General features: G+C 30.4%; 1 protein-coding gene across 1 annotated transcript in view; it reads left to right on the forward strand.

Moving 5' to 3' along the window:
* Positions 1 to 21,040, forward strand: part of LOC142317713 (uncharacterized) — a 157,173-nt gene extending 136,133 nt beyond the window's left edge. Inside the window, exon 2 of the mRNA XM_075354259.1 lies at positions 20,827 to 21,040. Coding sequence (XP_075210374.1) covers positions 20,827 to 21,040 — 214 coding nt within the window. The remainder of the gene's footprint in view (positions 1 to 20,826) is intronic.
* The last annotated feature ends 451 nt before the right edge of the window (positions 21,041 to 21,491 follow it).

Below are 21,491 nucleotides of genomic sequence, written 5' to 3' on the forward strand. Positions count from 1 at the left end.
TTCACAAATATCAACACAATTAATAAAATAGCATTGCTATATTATTATTTTTCTTTTCTTTATTAAAATTGAAAAGAATTATTGTAAGTAATGTACATAAAAAATCAATAAACTAGAAAAACATTAGTTAGAGAGAGACCTACATTTTTTAAGTATTAACCACTGTAATGTACATTGATTTCATCTTCTTTTTTGATAACATGAGTTTAAATAAAATAAATGAAGCAGATTTGTCACCGATTAAAATATCAGATAAATAGAAAATAAGGTACGTTTTCAAGTGACAGTTTAAACAGATGTTATTGAATAGTATTAATATTCAGTTATAATTTTTCATATCGTATATTAAATGAAGCGTAACTCAACAATTCCATTTTTGATTGATTGAGTTGTTATGAATAAATGAATGAATCAGAAACTCACAAATGTATTCGCACAGCTGAAATGTAATTTTATTTCAAGCAGTCGATTTTTATCCGGTTCTACGTCATATGATGATTTAGATGACAATAAATTGTTTGACCTTTAACAAATAAATGGATTATACGAATACATGTATATATATCAAACTCGACAGGCCCTCTAATTATGATATTGATGTTCAATGCAAATATGTTTCATTTTCAAGGTAAATTTAATGTTATTTGTAATAAACTTAATTATGACTGATAGAGCGAACCAAATTTAGTTAAACTAATTTTTTTAAATTCATAACGTTTTAGTCGATTTCTCTCTCTCTCTCTCTCTCTCCCTCTCTCTCTCTCTCTCTCTCTCTCATTCTCTCTATCTCTATCTCTATCTCTATCTATCTATCTATCTCTCTCTCTCTCTTTCTCTCTCTCTCTCTCTCTCTCTCTCTCTCTCTCTCTCTCTCTCTCTCTCTCTCTCTCTCTCTCTCTGTTTAATTGTTTAATAATGAGTTATACTACTGGTGCCATTCAGAAAGTTCTCAGAATGACAAAAAAAAATACAAGCTTTTTCAGAAATAATTTTTTTCAAACTAGCAATCTTGCAATTCAATACAATTAAAACAACGATTTTCCAACATTTTAATATCTTCAGGATAATGCGATTCGATTTATTCATTTCCGCAAAATATTCATCATTTGAATTGAATCTTCGTCTAGCGAATTTTTTTCTTAGGTTTTAGAAGAGGAAGTAATCGCTGGGAGCCACATCCGGCGAATACGGTGGCGTGTGGAACCACTTTGAAACATATGTCGTGTCGTTAAGCAGTAACAAATGGTATTACCTTTTTCCAGAGGTAGTCAATGAGCACTACATCACGAAAATTCCAAAAAGCCGTAGCTGTGGTTTCTGCAGATGGAACCGTTTTTACTTTCTTTGGCGTACTTTCACCTGCTCCTGCCCACCTTTCTTAACTGCTGTTTGATCTCTGACGTATAATGGTGAATGGTGAATGGTGAATTTATTGACAGGTATAAAACGTCGAAGAATTTCAGCGGAATCGCTTCTAAATAATTTGAACGCTCTGTAATATGTTCAGTCGAATGCATCTTTGTTCCGCTATTAAAAAAAGCATCCATCTAAGAAAAACTTTTTCTTACTCAAAACACAGTGTGAAATATAGCGGACACGGTCTGTCAAGATGTTTGCGACATGATCAAGCTTGCTTACCTTCATCAGCGATCATTTTATATGTTATTTAGGATTTTTGTTACGATTTCGTTGGTCTTAGAAGTTTTTGGGTACTGCGAGCGTTCATCAATATGAATGAATAAATAACCCCGTTTAAATACAGCAGCCAACATTTTTAAACGTCGAACGAGAAGGAGAAAAATCATTTAAAGTGAATTCGATGTTTAACTTTTTAAAACTAAGCACAATTGATAACAACTCGAACTTCAATTTTTCCGAAAATATCAAACATGTTTATTTTACTCTATCGCCGCAAAAACAACTAAATTCACGCGTCTAAAACTTTGCAGCACGTCATCTAAAGTATCATATTTCACAAATATCAGTCATTTGATCATATTTGCGCTTTCTCTGTGTCAGGCAGAGAACTTTCCGATCGCTCCTCATATAACTGATTATTATTATTATTCACACCAATATCGTTTGAATATTCTGCAATTAAATGCGTTCTTCATCACCCATTGAGTTAGAAATTCGGTCTGAAGATTAAACATACACTCCAATATTCTATCTGAGCAATGAAGAATGCACTGAGATACAGTCTACCTACCCTAGAATTTTTTTAATTATATGAACTGTTGAGTTCAACACCCTTCTTGAATCTTCTTGCAAATCTCCTTCCGATATATCTTGTTCATTGCTTCAAGTGCTTCGACGACATTTGGCATTATCTCCAATTTTAGTCCCCCATATTCTGTTTATTCCTACTCGTAGGTCTTGATATTTTAACTTCTCTTCCGCTTTGGTTTGCTAGATTAATATAATATCCAGGGTATAGCGACATCGATAAGTAAGCAATGTCTCTTCTGAAAATCATTAATGACCAAATGAGGTGTATTAGCACTGACTGTCAGATCAATGTGTATAGGTAAGTCGTACAGTATATCGTTCATTGCTTACAACTGCTTCCGATCGATATATAAACCACTTCTCAGCTGAGGTGAGTTTTCCCAGCTCTTTAAATACTTATAACTGTATATAATATTAACCTTGTTATATCTCGTTAGGTATTCAAGCTTGCCAAGTTGCGGGAATACTGAAATTACGTAATCAATAGGCTCACTTTTTGAGTCACACAGCCTTCATTTGTCATTCATTCTTCTTTTTAAAACGGATTTCTCGCAATTCCTTGTTTTCATATTCTGAGTTATTATTAGGGCCTCCTTTTCCCCCTTCAGATTACCTCTTGTGTGCCACGTATGAATCTTATTTTCAGTATAGAGAATTTTTTAAAATTTAACCATATAAATTATTCCAAAGATAAACGTGTATTAATAAATAAAAATGTAAAAATCAGAATATTTTTCCAATTTCAGTTTACGATCATTTATCGAAAGAAAGAAAGAGTCTATTAAAATATTAAAAAAAGATTCTGAAAAGTATAATTTATCCTGAATATCAGGTTATGTTATTTAGTTTTTATATTCTACGGTAATTTAAAATAAAGGTAATAATTTTTCACACAGACGTCTAATATGTAAATTAACAGATAAATCAAACCAAGTAAATATTAAACATACATGTGAAACTCAGCAATAAAATAACAGCATGAAGAATAAGATAAGTTTTATACATTAAATTCTAGGGAAAACACCAGTTTCATTATAATTTTATAAAGTATAACCTTATAAAATTATTTTAGTAATGTAGAGTTCTATTCAATTTATATTTTTTTTATTTGTAGTTAATGAACTTGAACTTTAAAAATTAGTTCATCCACTAAACATTTTCGTTAAAATTAAACAAATTAGTATTTGAGGTATTTCAAAAAAGCTTTCGATAAAATATTATAACATATTTCTTTAGTAATTTTAATGATCTGCCGAATTGTAGGATTTCATCACCGATCCTTCCCTTCATGTTTGAGAACTGGTGACCCGATTCATATCACGCTGACAACTTCCCGCTACAGCTCACGGTTCTCTGCCATTCCGATCAACGTTCCTAGCGTATCTCCATTCGCCTCTTCAATTTCGCCTAGCCATCTTTTCGGCGATCTTTTGCGTGACCGACTGCCCTCAATTTTTCTCTGTATGACTAGCGTCTCAAAATTTTAGTCGGAGCTATAGACTATATGGCCAAAAAAGCGGAAGATGCGCTGGAAGCATATTATGGACAACCCCTTCTGTCCCACCTCGTTTATAATCGAGTTGTTCGTACTCTTTTCGGTCCATGCGACGAGGAGCATTTTTTTGTAGGCTTACATTTCGAATGCATCAATCCTCTGATCTTCCTCCTTGATGGTCTAGAACTCAACGCCTAGTCTTTCAACAGACTAGTTGAAAGACTAGTTGTGTGTTGTGCTAGTCTTTCAAAAGCAGTGTCAGGTTTTTATTCCTCGTGATTGCCCTATCCTTCTAAACAGCTGTCAACTCCGTAAGCGCCTCCTTCGCTAAGATAATTCTTTTTCGTATTTCAGCAACGAGCTCCAATCTTTACCTATTTTGGATCCGAAATATACGAAACGGTCCACCTTTTCGAAATAACGCAGCGCATCACTGAGTGGAAGATGGTTGGCTACGTCTGCGGTCATAAGTTTTACTTTTCCGATGTTTAATTTCAGCCCTTGTACCTCACGTTCTTGCTAAAATCGATAGAGGATCTGTTTCATTTCAACTTCAGAGCCTGGAAACAGGATCGTATCGTCGGAAAGCCTTGTTTATTAAACACGCCGGCCTTATATTCTTACACCACCATACCAGTTTTCCAGGCTCTTTCGCTTGATATATTCACCGTAATTATTGAATAAGATCGGAAATAGAATAAATACATCCCTGTCGTACTCCTCTCAGCGTGTAAAAGTGCTCCGATATGTCATTTTCCAGTCCAACCAACGTGCTGATCTTTTCATATAGGTTCCAAATGAACCTATAGAAAACCTAGAAGAGGTTTTGGCGAGATGGATCACTTTTTAACGCAATTTTTCACCGGGCATGGCTCATTTAATAATTACTTAAATAAAGTAGGAAGGAAAACAGAGCAATCTGCATGTATTGCGAAGAGATCGACGATGCAGAACATACTTTCTTCATATGTGAAAGATGGGCCGCCCTCAGATTTGACATGGCGATCGACGGAATGACTCCCGAAGCTATAGTACCTTTTATGACTAGTCGGGAATCCAACTGGAAGAAAATAGCGTGTTACACCAGACAGATCTTATCGCAGAAAAACATTGACGAAAGGAGACTGGGTTTTTGATTTAGGTTAGGGAAGGGAGGACAGCCTCAGCGGGGAGGGCCAGCATGCCGAGGTGTGTCGGTTCCAATGAGCCGCTGGGGACTCCTGGGGATATAGTTTAGGGAATAATAGAATAATAAAACACAAGATATAGAGAAAAGACCTCGACACCACGTCACACGACACTCCACGTATGGCGTGGTGTCTGAAAGGGGCATATAAAATAAAAGATTACTCTCAAAAAGAGCTACCGGTAGGCCGACCTGCCATGCCAGTATATAGCTGGTAGGCGGGAAGGCCTATTTAAGTATAAAGACACTCCCCTGGGTGGCGTAATACCAACAAGTCGGTCCGGCCCACGGGAGCTGAGAAGAAAAAAAAAAAAAAAAAGTTCCAAATGAGGGTAAAATGAGGTCAGAAATACCCATCTCCTTCAATACTTGCCATAGATCTTTCCATCTGACCGAATCGAAGGCCTTGGCGTAATCTAGGATGCATATATTACAAGGAAAGTGTTGAATTGTTTTGCTTTCTCTATCAGCTACCTAATGTTTAGAATTTGCGTACTCTTTTCTTTGACCTTCGTCTTTACTTTAATCTAATTGATTCTAAAAAATAGACATAGCGATTGAACGTCCGACCCGCAGTCTGCGCCGGAACACGTTTTTATATTCTTGACTGACGTTTACTATCTTTCTGATATCAAGGCGTAATCGGTTTGGTTGCGATATTTGGCGCTCGATGAGACCCATGTATACAGCCTACGAGAATGCTGCCGAAAGTTTGTATAGGTTATTGAAGAATTTACGTAAATTACAAATATATGACTGTATTCCAAGTATTTTTCCATTAGTAGTTCAAAACAAATCATCTTGTTACTTTTATTATTTAGATCAGTATCTTGGACAAATGATTCCAGATTATTTTTAATTTTGATATACTCGTATATTTAATGAGGGCTGATTATCCGTTTGAAAATTCAGTGTAATTACACTTAAAAATTGCCTGCATGGAAAATTAGATTAAAAGCAGTAAATTTCTGAAAATTTGGTCAAAAAATATTCAGTTATCATAAACATTCTTTATGATGATAATAAAGCAACATTTTCTAGTCGGTTAACGGGAAATGTTTTTACAAAATTTGTTTAGTGAACTTGAGGGAATTATTTTTTCAATAAGTTAAAAAAAGGGTATTTTTCTTTCGTTTTAATTTTTTATTCAGTATCATACAATTCTGCATATCATTAAAAACATGAAGAGAACAGATTTGTAACTGATAATATCTGAGCAGGGATTTGAACTTTCTTTTAATTTTAAATGGATTTTATACTTTTTTATAATAAATTTTCATAACTTTTGCTATACTTTTGTTATTTAAAATAAAATGAAATTAGTTTATCTTACCGTTTTTATATTGCAAGCAACATCCCTAATTTTTTTTTTAATTTATTAATTTTTCTATTTATCATCGTTTCTATTTATCAACGTTTTTTCCCGTAGGATTGTGGTTTGTCAGGTAATCCTTGATCGTGTATACCGGTGTTCTTCGGGGGTTGGGTTTCAATTAACCACACATCTTAGGGAATGGTCGACCTGAGACTGTACAAGACTACACTTCATTTACATTCATACATATCATTCTCATTCATCCTCTAAAGTAATACCGTAAGGTATTACTTTCAACTTAGACTACTTTCAACCGTAGTAATACGGTTCCGGAGGCGAAACAGAAAAAGAAAGAAGAAAGTAATCCTTGAACAAGAAGTAATTTTCTCTAAAAATTTTTTCCTAGATTGTTATAACTTTTCAACAATCTTCTGCTCTTAGTCATTGAGTCAATAAATTCACCGTACCGTACAGAAAGTAAGAAACTTATATTGCCAATCTGGGACATAAAAGTTCTGTTACAAAGAAGAGATATTGCACTTTCAGTTGGGTCACTTTACTCTAAATTAAGTGCTATAGCATAAAATGTATTACTTTAACCATTTAAAAAATAAAATTTTTTCAACTTACTTTAATCACTTTTTATTACTAGTATTTAATAGTTTACCAAAAGAGAGAGGAAAATATAATACATTTATCATGATACTTAAAAATAGTTTAAATGCGCGTGAATTTAATAGCATAAAGAATATGTAAATAAATATGTGTAAATGTGTAGTAAATAAATAAATATATATATACATAAAATAAAATAATAAGTTTGATAAGTAAAAGTTTGGTAGTTGGTTAATAATAATAATTAAAATAAAAAAAATATTAAGTGAATAACAAAATATAAGTAGAGTTAAAGAATACAGTATTGCTGAGTTAACAGTAAAACTTATTCCAACTTACGTACAGTTGGGATAACTTCACAATAATAAACTATTGTTAAATAGCTGTTCTAGTTGATCATTAAATAATAAATTACATTAGCAGTAAATTTCTTTTAGATATATGAATTCAGAACATAGAATTACTAGATTTATTCATTTGCGTTATGGTAGACTGAGAAAGTCATTTAATTCTACCGTAAGCCAGTGACAGTAACCGTTTTTTGTTATTACTAAATTTCTCTAGGCTCTGAGGTAGTTGAGTATTATGAAACCTCCCTAAACCAAATGTAGAACTATTATTTGGTAATGATGAAATGGCAGTTATTTTCAATATATTTATTAAACTTAATTTTTATATTAAAAATTCATGAAATATTTCTATTTTTTCTAGAATGGAATTTTAAGAATTTTAAAGTTGATTACGAATGTTACTGCTATTAGCTCTTCTCTCACTGTCATTTGAATGACCTCATTGCTGTAACATGAGACATATAAATATTAATTGAAATTTTCTTTGTTTAGACTGTTTAAATATAAAACCTTAAGTAATGAATGTTTATGACTTCAATGTTTAATTTGAATGCATGTAATCTATCGGTCAATATCGTGTACTAATTTAATAGAAAATTTCATAATTTGAACGTAACACTAATTAATTAAACTGTTAAATGTCGACCATTATTACCTTGAGTGTTTCATTTCCTATTATAATTTTTTAATTTATTTTATCGACTCAGTTTTAGAATTAATGTTTTCTCAAAGTAAAAATGGAATAAAGCTAAAAATTAAAGCTCATTTTTCTTACTTCGACTGATCAAATAATAAAAACAAAAAAATGTGTAGATTTTTATATAAGAATTTTGTTAAGTTTATTATCAATGATGATAAAAATAATGTATAAGAATTAGTAAATCTATACTATTATATAAAGAGGGAGAAGATTACTTTTTGTTCGGGTTAAAGAAGAAACTACTGGATCAATCGCAACCAAACTTTTACCTCTGTGTCTTGGCATAACTGAGAAGGTTTTTAGATGTATTTCATCTCGAAAAAAATATATATGTAGTGGTGAAGATTTGCCGGTTGAAGCACAAATTTAATGAATTTAATTAAATGAACTGTGAACTGTGAGTCTCTATCACTGTGTGAGCTGGGTTTGAAATGAATGATTCAATTCAGTCAAATGAAAAATATTTTTAAAATAATATAAATTTACGTTAAATAAAATATATAAAATAAATTTAAAAAATTTCTATTTAACAATAATGGGCTTCCTGTGGGGACTGCATGTGAGGCTAGAGTGGTATGGTAGGCGAGCACCTCGTGGGAGGCTAGACCAATCATCATCAACTGCTAACAAAAGGGATCCCCCCGGGGGGCTGTTTTGGGAGGTAAAATGAGGTGCTCTTACAATATCTCTGCAAGCAATCTTCCGATTTTCAAAATGCAAACGGTGTATTTGTTAGTAGGTTGAAAGCTAACTTTTGTATGCATAAGGTACACTCTCGATCTAACAAATCACGGTTATTCGAAAAGTTATAAAGTATGTCTGTTTGTTTATTATCACATTGCGTGAGAACTAACCGACCGATTACTTTCAAATTTGCAGGATACATTTGTGTTATCCCAGAGAAGGTTTTAAGCCATCGACCGAGGCTCTAGCTCCATTGAAGGTTAAGATATTAATGATTTCATTATTTCTTCGCCCCCAAGGAGGCTGAAGTTGTGAATTAAAGATATTCATTAAGGAAAAAATAAATGAATCCATTTAATTCATTATTATATTTCTGCCGCTATAGCAAAGTAATAAGTTATGAATTTTCGTCATGGAGTGTGTGTACACCAGAGTTACCATAAGTAACTATGGAGTTCGTAAATCAGTAGTTACTATGGACTATTTACTCTATATGCTTGCTCTGTATAGTAAGTAACTATATAGGTTCGTGTGAATAATAGTTACCATAGTTATTATTATTCTGTCTTTCGTAATATAGTTCCTTTTTCAGATTTTTATAAAACCTGAATACAAGAATTATTATTTAATAATATTATTCTCATATCCATGCGGATAACGTACAGTGCCAGAGGCTGGAGCCCACGCGATGGGAATGGTGACCAAAGCAAGCTCTGCGGGTGTCCAGTGCGCTTGGCTCCCTGGAAAATTGGGAATAGCGAGCGAAGCGAGTTCTACTGCCATAGGGTAGGCTCCTTGGCCCCAGAAGGCCCTGAGGAGCCCATAAGTTGGCTACGGAATTCGCCTGGGCTGACCTGACCCCGAGACTTCAGGTTCTGGCTAGATAGGCCGGCTAGTATTTTATTATAAAATAAGCAGCAGAAGGTACTAAACAATAAAAGTGTAACAATAAACCTTCAAAACCTGTGGTAAAACTCCTGTTTAATTTTAATTTAATTCGTATTATTATTTTCTTATGAGTGAGGTCAAACTGAGGTGTTTCTTTGGTCTACTGACTAGGCATATCGTGGTTGTGTTGGAAGCATTCCCCTTGCTCACGTGGAAAAGGAGTAACTGCCAGCCCATGAATAATGTTTCATGCCAGCTCATGCAGCTTCATGCCCCCCCGTTTATTACAACCTATTAAAAAATTCAAACAAATGTTTGGGATGTAGGCATTTTAATCTTATTAAAGTTTTAACTCTTGTAAAGGTTTCACGGAAAAACTTATATGTTCCCTAATTACGGTATAGAACACTGATTCTCAACCGATGGTCCGCGGACCATTGGTGGTCCGCAGAAAAAGTTTAGTGTTCCGTGAACTTCTTTATATTTATTACTTAGTTTTACAACTTTTAAATGTATTATTACTCTTCTTTTTTTTTTTATAACAATAATAATGCATACATCTGGGAAAACCGAGCACTTGCTTACCTACAACTGGGAGTTTACATTTGGCAACAGTGTCTATCAGTCGTATGAAATTGTTTTTTGTTATACTATTTATTGTGTTTGAAACCGTTAAATTTCTTCTGTGGTAATTGTGCACTATGAAAATTTTTAATTTGTTTGTTTGTCAGACATAAAAAATAAGTAAGATTGTACTGTTTATTTACTAATAGGCAGTAATCTTTAGATACATTTCGGACGCTTCAAAATGAGCAATGAAAAGAAACTATTAAAATGTGTTACGGACGTTTTTCAAAAACCGACCACTAGTAGTGGTAGTGCTTCGAATATTGGTTATTCTGGGTAAGATTCAACTCCACTAAAAACGATACTGTCTTGTTCATCGTTATGACCCGAATTACCTAAAATACAGTTTTATTTCATCGCCAGAATCGGAAGAAGATTTTCCAATACCTCAATGCGTCATATGCAAAGAAATTTTATCAAATGAATGTATGAAGCCGGCAATATTAGTACGTCATTTACAAACAAAACATTCAAATCTACAAAATATGCCTCCTGAATATTTTGAAGGTAAAAGTGCTGAATTTAAAAATCAAACGTTATCTTTGAAGAAGTTTCTTCTTGTCTAAAAATCTTTTCTAAAATCATCATATTTAGTTGCTTTACAAATCACTAACTGAAAAAAGGCTTATTCTATTGCCGAAGACTTAATAAAATCATGCTTAAAAAGGCGTGTGATCAGAAATCCTACTACGGCTGCTACAGATAAAATGAAAACCTTACTGTTTTCTAATGATACTATTCAGCGCAGAATCAGTAAATTAGCAACTGATGTTGAATACCGATTAATCCAAAAAATTAGTAAATCATTGTTCGATATTCAAGTGAACGAAACTACTGATGTTACCGATAAAGTAATACTATTATGTTCGTTATAATAATGAAATTAATGATGTAAGAGAAACATTTTTTTCTTGACTTGAGCTTTATAATCATACTAATAGTCCAAAAATATTTAAAGCAACTGATAATTATATTGAAAGGAACTCAATTAAAATAATTGTATTGAGTTATGCACTCATGGGGCTGCAAGTACGACTAGAAAAGATTCGGGAGTTGCAAAAAAAAGTAGAGGAAGCAGACAAAAAAAATTTTACTCAATGTGTTACACATGGAGAGCAATTAGCTGCTAAAATGTTATCTCCTGATTTGAACACTGTTTTTATTCAATCGATAAAAATAATAAATTATATAAAAATCAATGCATTGAATTCCGAATTATTTCAAAATTTTACTCTGAAATGAGATCTGAACATGAAGATTTATTAATTCACGCTGAAGTAAGATGGTTGTCAAGGGAAAGAACATTAACAAGACTTTACCAATTAAGAAAAGAAATAGAAACATTTCTTGAAAAAAATTCAGAACTAAGAAATGTTTTCCTCGATTACAAATGGATTGCAAAACTGGCTTACTTATCGAATATCTTTTCATTTTAAAACGACTTAAATTTAACGTCGCAAGGAATTAATGCTACCACTTTTGACTTGTGGAATAAAATAGAGGCGTTCAGAAAAAAAGTTACAGTTCTGGTTCAAACATGTAAAGGAGAACAACTATGATATGTTTCATTCATTTACAGAATACATTAATGAAGCTGACATAAATATTAATTTAAAAGCTATTGTTGTCGAACGTGTAACAGTACTTAGTTCTGTATTTGATCAATACTATCCAAAAGAGGACGATATGCGGAGAGGAAATATGTGGGTTTCAAATCACGGATTTGTTGATTTGGAAAAAATCAACAAATCCGTATTACTGATATGGAACAAGAAAAATTAATAGAATTAAGTTGCGGTGCTACATTACAGGTGTCATTTAAGTTGCTAAGTATAACTCAATTTTGGGTTAAAATTCGTAGTGAATACCCAGAAGTGCATAAAAATGCCTTAGAAATATTGCTGAATTTCCAACTTATTTATGTGAAACAACCTTTTCGGGCGGGAATAACTAACATCAAAACAAAGCAGAGAAATCGTATGAATACAAATTCAGCTTTGCGTATGGCAGTCATTAACATAGTTCCAAGAATTGACAAACTAATAAACGAAAAACATAAACAAAAATCACATTAGCTTTGCAGTGTAATAAGTTTAATATTGTTCCTTAAAATAAAAAAAGTATTTCAAAGTTTCGATTTTGTTTGTTTTTATTACATGAACACGCACGTGCGCATGCGCGCGCGTGTTTGTGTGTGTGTTAATGTCTGTTTTGTTTAGCATGGAACAGAAAACATAATCGTAAAATTTTGTATGATCACTACTGTGTGTGAAACATTTATGATAGTGCTTTTTTATGAAAATGGTAAGACAGTTAGTACTCTTAACTCTTGGAGAAAGATGAGAAAGTTTCGTAACTTTGTAATCAACTTTTTGTCAATTAATAACTGTTAACACTATCTGCTGTCATTCCGAAAATATTGGTCCAAGGTACTGAATATTGATGTATTGTTTTATTTTAACTATAAAAATTATTTTTTTTAAAATATACAAACCGGTTGTAAAACCAAATACTATCGAGGAAAAGGTAATTTATGCCTTAATGACTTAATTTAAAACAACAAGTAATGGAAAGTGCCTGATGTATTTTCCAGTAGCATTCTCTAACTTACCGGTTAGAGTCGCATGGGCATCTAGATGGAACTGTATAATAAAATACATGCACTTGGAAACTATCCCAGAAAATGATAAAAATCTGTTTGTATACTGATTATAAATAAATTGATATAAATTTTTTTCCTTCAGTCATTTGAATGGTTTGATGCAACTCTCCAAGATTCCCTTTCTAGTACCAGTTGTTTCATTTCGGTTTACCCCTACATTCTACATCCCTAACAATTTGTTTTACATATTTCAAACGTTGCCTGCCTACACAAATTTTCCCATCTACCTGTCCCTCTAATATCAAAGTAACTCTTCCAGGATGCCGTAAGATGTGGCCTATAATTCTATCTCTTTTATTAGCTATATTTTTCCAAATGCTTCTTTCTTCATCAGTTTGCCATAACACCTCTTCATTTGTCACTTTATCCATTCATCTGATTTTTAACATTCTCCTATAGCACCACCTTTCGAAAGCTTCTAATCTTTTTTCTCAAGAACTCTGATCGTCCAAGTTTCACTTCCATATCTCTTTACTTGAACCCTACATTTTTTTAAATTTTAAACATTTTATACTAGTCTACAATATCAAATTTTTCTAAGTCTATAAATGCCATGTATGTTGATTTTCTTTTCTTTAATCTTCCTTCTTCTATTAATCTGAGCGCTAAATTGCTTCCTTTGTCCTTATACTTTTCCTGAAACCAAATTGGTCTTCTCCTAACACTTCATCAACTCTCCTCTCAAATGTTCTGTACAGAATTCTAGTTAAAATTTTTGATTCATGTGCAGTTAAGCTAATTGTTCTGTAGTTTTCACATTTATCTACTGCTGATTTCTTTGGTATCATGACAATAACACTCTTTTTGAAGTTTGACGGAACTTCCCCTTTTTCGTAAATATTACACACCAGTTTGTATAATCTATCTATCGAGATTTATACCTTATTTTTCGTTCTGTCTGGAAACTTAAATTCTCGAATCATTTTTCTAAATCTATCTCTATTTTTACACAGTTTTTTTATAAATATTTAATGTTTTTAGATCTGCTTCTATTTCTTTAAACCAGTTGGTAATCTTCATTTCTGAATTAAGTTCCCTATTTTTTCTGTATGTTTTTAAATTTCTTTTTCACTTTTCAGTTTGTATTTTAGTCCATAAATTTTTCTTAAAATTCTTTTTTCTACTTTTGCTATATCATATTCTGAAAAAACTGCAGACATTCTGTCCCAAACAGTGCTTCTGGTAGGACCACAGTTTTATAATGCCTTAATTTGGTGTTATATGACAGGGATTTGTTTATTGTAAATGTTCTATGTGAGATGATGGATGGGCAGTTTCTAGTTTTCGTACTCTATTCTTCATCCCATTTTTTCAATTATATTCGATGTTATGATTTCTGCTAAATATTAAAATTTTTTAACTCAACTTATTTCTTTGTTGTCGGAAATTTTAAGAGTTTGAGTTCTGTTCTCTTGATCATTGGAAAACCAGTTAGTGTTTTCATAAGGAATTAAAAGACCAGTTTTGGTTGCACATTCGCTTATTTTTCAAAGTTTTATTTTAGCCTCATTCATATCACTTTCAAAATTACAATTTAGTTTTAGCACCCATTTTTCTGTTTTCGTGTATGTTTACTCGTGTAAGTTCTTTCTCCCATTCTCTTATAACTTTTTCAAGGGGAATAATTCAAGAGGATTCGATACAGTCCATCTCCTTGCTTTACTCCAGTTTTAACTTTGAATTGTTCTGAAAGTTCCTCTAAGAATTTCACTTTTGATTTTGTTTTTGTTAATGTTCCTTTTATAATGTTTATTGTCTTCAGATCCATTTTAAATTCTTCAAGGATTTTAAGTAGAGATTCCCTGTGGATGGAGTCATAGGCTTTCTTAAAATCTATAAAAATTGTAAATAATTTTGGATTTTTAATTTTTTGATGTAGAAAAATTTTTTTTTAGATTAAGATTTGCTCTACACAACTTCTTCCAGGTCTAAATCCACCTTGATATTCTCCGATTTCTTTTTTTATTGTCTGTTGTATTTTACTTACAATATTTTGGACAAAATTTGTGTGGGACGACAACAGTAAAATCCCTCTGTAGTTGTTGATGCTTGTTTATTTATTTTTTATAGAGGTGATGTATTAAAGCATTTTTCCAATTTTCTGGAATTCTTTCTCTTTCCCAGATTTCTAAAGATTCTTTCCAATTTTCGCTCAGTTCATCATTGATATATTTCAGCTATTATACTCTCTTTTCTACATGTTTTATAATTTGTAAGTGATTTTATTATTTCTTTTATTTCATCTACGTTTGGTGATTGGGATATTCGGGAACTTCGATTATTTTTCTGGAAGTTAAAGGTTTCTTTAGGATCAGGGCAATTCAGCAGATTTTCAAAATATTTATCTAACTTTATTAGATTTTCTTCATTATTAGGTCCCCTTTATCATTCTGAAAGTTAGTACAAATTGGATTAAAACCTGATAATATGGATTTAAAAATTTGGTAAACATTTCAAGTATTATTTTTTGCAAAATTTTCATCTAAAATTTTATATTGCTGTTTTTCATCATTTCTTTTTTGACTTATAATGATTTTAGAAGTTTATTTTTTTGATTTTATCCAGATTTCAGTGTTTTCATTTGTAGAGTTTCAATTATAATTTTTCCATATTTTTTATCTGTTTTGAAGAGCGTCTTCACAGACATTATTCCAAAAATCTTGTTTTTTCTTTTGAACTTTGGAGAAAGTCTCTTCTGCCAACTCTATAATTTTTTTAAAGTTTATTCTAATCCTTATCTTTGATTCCTGCAATTTTTTTTCTATTTTTTCAATAGTTTCTTGTTTTAAGTTTAGCTTTTGGATGTTAAATTTTCTAATATTGTTTGATTTTCTATTAATTTTGATTTTGGGGAGAAATTTTAATTTAATTTGAGGAAAATAATGATCTAAATCAAATTCAGATTTTCTTACTTTTACGTTCAAGATTTCTATTATGTTATCTTTAGATATTGCTACATAATCTACTTGAAATTCTCCAAGTATTTGGTTTGAACATTTTCAGGTTTTACATTTTTTTCCTTTAGACTTGTTGACATTAATTTTAAGCCAAATGTTTTGTAGACTGCCATTAATCTTGTACCATTTGGATTTGTTTTCTTATGGATTGAGTATTTTCCTTTAATATCTAAATCTTTTTCTTCTTTTCCAATCTGCGCATTAGTCACCTAATAAGATTTTATATGTTTTTTGTTTAGTTTGTTTCTTTCTTTTTCTAAAGTTTCCCAGTTTTATTCCACTTTTCCTTTATTCCTAAAGTTGTCTTGGTTTATTAAAGCATGACAGTTATTATATTGTAATATTTATTTTTGCATTTTAAAGTTAAAATAGAAAGTCTATTATATGGGGAATGAAAATTTACAATATTATTCTCATACTGTTTATCAATTAAAAACCCTGTTTTTCCCAAACATTTCAGACCATTTTTATTTTTAACTATTTCAATTAACTTTCCTTTTAAAATTTTCATAATTAAAATTATTCTCACCTTTGAATCTTGCTTCTTGAATCACGCAAATTTTTATTTGGAATTTATTTAACAGTTTGAAATTCTCCGATTTTAAGAGTGAATTTACAGTTGAAGATTCTATGAAATATTCCTTTTAAAGTTCAGTTTAATTTTTAATTTTGGTTTTTGTTATAAATTTCCAGCCCTCCGAACGACTCGTCTTTTCTTTAACTGCCCCACAGAATCCGATATCACCAGTTGACCCGAGACGAGTTGTTGCATTTTTTCCGCCTGCGGATTGATTTTCTAGAAAAGAACTTTCCACGTTTAGTATGACTGTTTGCAGAAGCATGAAAATCTTGTGATCTCCAAAGTAAGACTACAGTTACAAACTGTAGAAAATTTTCTTGTTTAGCTCACAGAAAACTCCAAGGAGCTTTGGGCTATCTAGCAGCACCATCTGGAGGCAACCGTCGTCATTTTGGCCCTAATTGAGAATAAAATCTCCGCTATAATTTTTTGCAAAGAGAGTCGCTGCTATTTTATCACTTTATTAATCATAAACATAAAATATACTTTTTAGTAACTTACTAAAGCCGTTCTTTTCATTTTACTTGTTATGTTCAACCTTAACTTGATTTTTAGAAAGTATTTTTTTTTATTTGCAGCTTCTAGATCACATTAATGTGAAATTATTTCTAAACTCTATAAATTCGTTTTCATATACTATTTGTACTGTAATAATAAAAATGTGCAATTATACCAATGAAAACATTTTTAAGCCTTTGTAAATTGGAGCTTATTATTGTTGTCCTAATCAAAATTATTACATAGAGATTCATTGTCAAAATTGTTTATTTGTAGATTTTGAACTCAAAAATATACGAGTACTCAAACAATTATAAATTATTTTTATCATATCGTTAAAAAAAAGCTTCGGATGGTTACTTGAACTGATTACGTTACTAAATCGTTCTAGGTGAGACGGAAATTTTCTACATTAAATAATTATTTTTATAGATTACAAAACTAGGGAATTAATTCCAAAAAAAGTTTTCTTCAAGACTGGAATACTTATTTCTCGCTCTTCTAAGACATTTTGTTACCAAAAGCGTTATTCGTTTTTATGACTGATGTTTTAATTTTGAGGAATGAATTTTAAAAAGGAAGCATTCAGTAAACAAAAGAATAAATGTAAATATGAAATTATTCAAAAAAGAGAATTACCAGCTACAAGTTATAATTTAAAATAGAAAATAAGAATTAAATTCAAAAAATTTAAGTCGATCAGAAAAGGGCATATTTACAAAATCGACGGTGATAATTAAAAACTCTTCTTATTATTATTTTATTGTAATATAAAATATAAAACAACTTAAACACTCTTTTATAAAATATTTCTGGGTAAGATAGTTGTGTAGCAAGCACATTCTTATTTGAAATTTTCTGTATTAGGTTTTAACACGGTACAATGTAACTATCAACAAAACTAATTTAATAAGTGTAATAGTGAGTACATTATTTAACAGCAAAAGCAACTAATATAAAAGTAAGAAAATTTATTTCAAACTAAAGCCAGATAGAAATGTTCAAGATTAAGACAACAAAAAATGTATGAGATTTTTTTTTTTTAATTTATTGATTTTGCTTGCTTAAAGGGTTTTATACCAGCTAGCCTATAATTGTAAGAATTATCTAAACGGTAGTTACCGGAGGCTAAACAGGAAAAAGAAAGAAAGAAAGCCTATAATTGTAACTTTTCGAGTAAGAATTAACTTTAAAATAAAATCAAACGGTAAGAGAGTTTGTGCATTTCTTTTACAAGATATATTACACCTTTAATGTGTCTTCCATTCAAACTAAGCTCTCTTTATTCGGCTTCATCCAGCTTATTTTTTGTAATGAATTTCATGAAAGGGTTTCATGATTTCATGAAATTTCTACATAAACAGGTACTTTGGATGAACCGTAATTTATTTACATCTAAACCAATCTTTGGGGATTTGGTTTACAATGCAATACTACTGAAAACAGTAATAGTCTCGATACACTTTAATCATGGTAGCTTTATACTTATAAAAAGCAACTCCCATACTCATCTAGAGTATTAAATTTAATTTATAAAATTTAAATAAATGGGTGTGTAAGGGGAGTTCTTTCTTAATAAAAATATTTTTAGAAAGTTACTTTATTTTAATAGAAAGAAAAAAGTTATGAGAATGGCATAGATGATAATCTTAGTCTAATATTTCATTAACTGATGTATTAACAGCACGATTGACGGCTTTAATCACCGAGATGTTTAAGGGAGAAATCTTTTTTAAATCCCTCAACTTTAAATTAAAACACCTAGTAGCTTCCATAAAGCTTATAAAAATTTCCTTTATTTTTATTTATTTATAAATATTGGTTTTTTTTCATAACAGAAAATTAAAAGCTGAGTACAATAGATTACATTAAAATACGACCTTTTTGAAAAATACACTTTAAACTCTATTTTGAATTCAAAAACTAAGTCTCCTAAGTAAATAAGGGTTTAAGGTACTTATTTAATAATTTGATTTTCATCCCATTACTATGTGATAGTAAATAAATTCGTTATAGACAAAAATTTTTTTTAAATTTATGCTTATGAAAAGAAATTATGTTTATGAATACATTGTTAAGGAACTTATTCAGGAAGTATAATGAATGTTTCTATAGAAAAAAAGAAAAAACTCCTTTACAGATCGTAACAAGATTACTTCAATAAATAAAACTTATTTATAAATAATAATTATTATATTTGTAATATATAACCAATTTTTCATGAAATAAAGGATTTTTGTTTAAATTTGTTAATAATAATAATTTTTAAACAAATACTTTTAAAAAATACTAGTATCTTTTAAAGAAGCTCTACTAGAGTCTGTTTTGTGCTTTTAACACAAATGCAACAGATAAAATAACTAATTGAACGGTATCGAAAATTAGTAAGAATAAAATATTGTTTTTAAATTACTGCAAAAACATATTTATTTTGAAGTAATGATAACATAAATATAGTTTATGCTGGGATTTCCCATCTACACTACACCGTAACTTTCATCGGTTTATTAAACTGTTTAGATATAAGTTTAATTAGTTTTAGATCTTAAGTTTAGTTTACAATATTTGAAAGAAAAGACTTAATTGTTTAGTCATACAAAAAAATTCTGTAAAATTATTTTTTTTAAATATCATCAGAAATTAATGCTGATAAAATTAATTATACTTGACTTTCTATTTTTCCAAAATAAATTTTTTAAAAAAAAACTTGATATTACTTTTATGTTATTGTGTTATCTTTTATTTCTTTTGTGTTTAAAATGTAATTTTACGGGAAAGGGGGAATAATTTTAGGATTTTGAGGGTAAAATAAACCACCTTCCAGCTCAAATAATTAATTTTAAAAATACTCATCTTTCATTCAAACTTTTTATGAAAAAATAAAAAAATAAAAGAAATTTTTACCATTCACAATCGTAGTTTGCATTCAAAATTAGAGCATCATTGCCTTCCTTAGTTGATTAAAATGTATACAGGAATAACCATTAATTTATATTTTTACTGTCTATTAACTTCGTTTTTAATTTATTAAATACTAATAATTATTTATGTAAAACATTAAATTCAATTCTTTCTAATACCGTGTATACCCATGTACCACGCACAGCATTTTGTCTGGAATGTCGGTTACAAAAATAGTCTAAGCGTCGTACATGGGTTTTAAGGTTTGGCACTAACGTTTGATGATATAATCATTAAACTTATATATATATTTATATATATACTATTCAATCCATACAAAATTGTATTACAAACTGCTTCATTTTGACTACGAATCTACATCCAATGAAAAAAATTATTTAGACGGAAAAAAAAATTGGCTACGAACAATTATCGGTATTAATACATACTCTATTCTACTAGTTACACCAGACCTATCGAAGTTGTCCTTTACACTTTACTTAAAAATAGGCTATTCCTGTTTCATACGAAAACACCTTCTTATGATCATTTCGTAGTCATTTTATAAGTTTTCATTATAACAACGTTTTTTCAATACGTAAAAGTTTCGCGAACAGTAGAACTAGGAAGAGTGAAAAAAGAGACTACCTTCATCACTGTAACACAAAGGTTATGTGTCTTGATTTTAAAACATTTTTGAAGTTATTTGCAAAAGCCAAATTTTTTTCCTACAACTTCATTAATTTACCTACCCCATCAATTGTAATATGGAATTATTTTCTGAAATACAAAAATTTACTTTGAAAATTTTCATTATTCTACTATTTTTTTCTTTTACTTCATTAAATAATAATAATAATAATAATAAGAAGAAGAAGAAGAAGAAGAAGAAGAAGAAAAATTGTAAAAAGAAAAAAGTATACATAAAAGCGAGCAAAAACGAACAACAAAAATCCAGTTACATACGGAAGTAATTTTTTCCCATCCGAAAGTATTGTAAATCAAAATTGAGAAACTTGTTTTTCATATCCGGAATTTCTTATTTATTTAATTCAGTTTAATATTCTTCTTTTTTGTTATTGTTATTTCATTTATAAGATCAATAAATATTTTAAATGTAACACTTGTTTTTCTAAAAGATTTCCAGTTGATGACAACACTCCGATTAATGCCAGTTTTAATAAAGAAATAAATACCGGAGCTGTCAGTGAGTTCAAGAATTCTGCACCGATAGACAAGTCTGTTGATGCAATGACTGATAAAAAGAGTGAGTGTTTTCCTGAAGCAATCAATAATAAGATCTACTTATCCTTATTGCTGAAGGTTTTATCAGGTTATGCGCCATCTTCTTGATGAACTGTCTGAATCAAAGATAAAATCAAGTTTTTTGTAAGGAGAATCGTGAATTAAAGTATGCGTTTAATTCCAGTGGAATATGAAATTAGCTGTAAAAAGACTTCCTTAAAACTTATTGACGTACCTAAAGTAAGAAGTAATGTTAAAGGCAAAACAGAACACTAATTATGAGAATGGAAACTTCCGAACTTGATAAAAATACTTTTATTAATAACATTTTTAACTTTCAGACAAAAATGTTGACGACTCCAATTCGAATTTGGCTAATAATTTGTGTAATATTTCAAATATTGATTGTGATTCACTTGCCCCTCCAAGAAAATAAGAAAACCTGGTCTGCAATCGCTAAGCTTAACTACTACATCGGTATTAGGGGGATTGTTTTAAATTTATTAAACTAAATTATCATATTTAATTAACAGAACACAATGTGTAAAACTGTATAGTG

The sequence above is a fragment of the Lycorma delicatula genome, chromosome 1, assembly GCF_047948215.1.
Source record: "Lycorma delicatula isolate Av1 chromosome 1, ASM4794821v1, whole genome shotgun sequence".
NCBI lineage: Eukaryota > Metazoa > Arthropoda > Insecta > Hemiptera > Fulgoridae > Lycorma > Lycorma delicatula.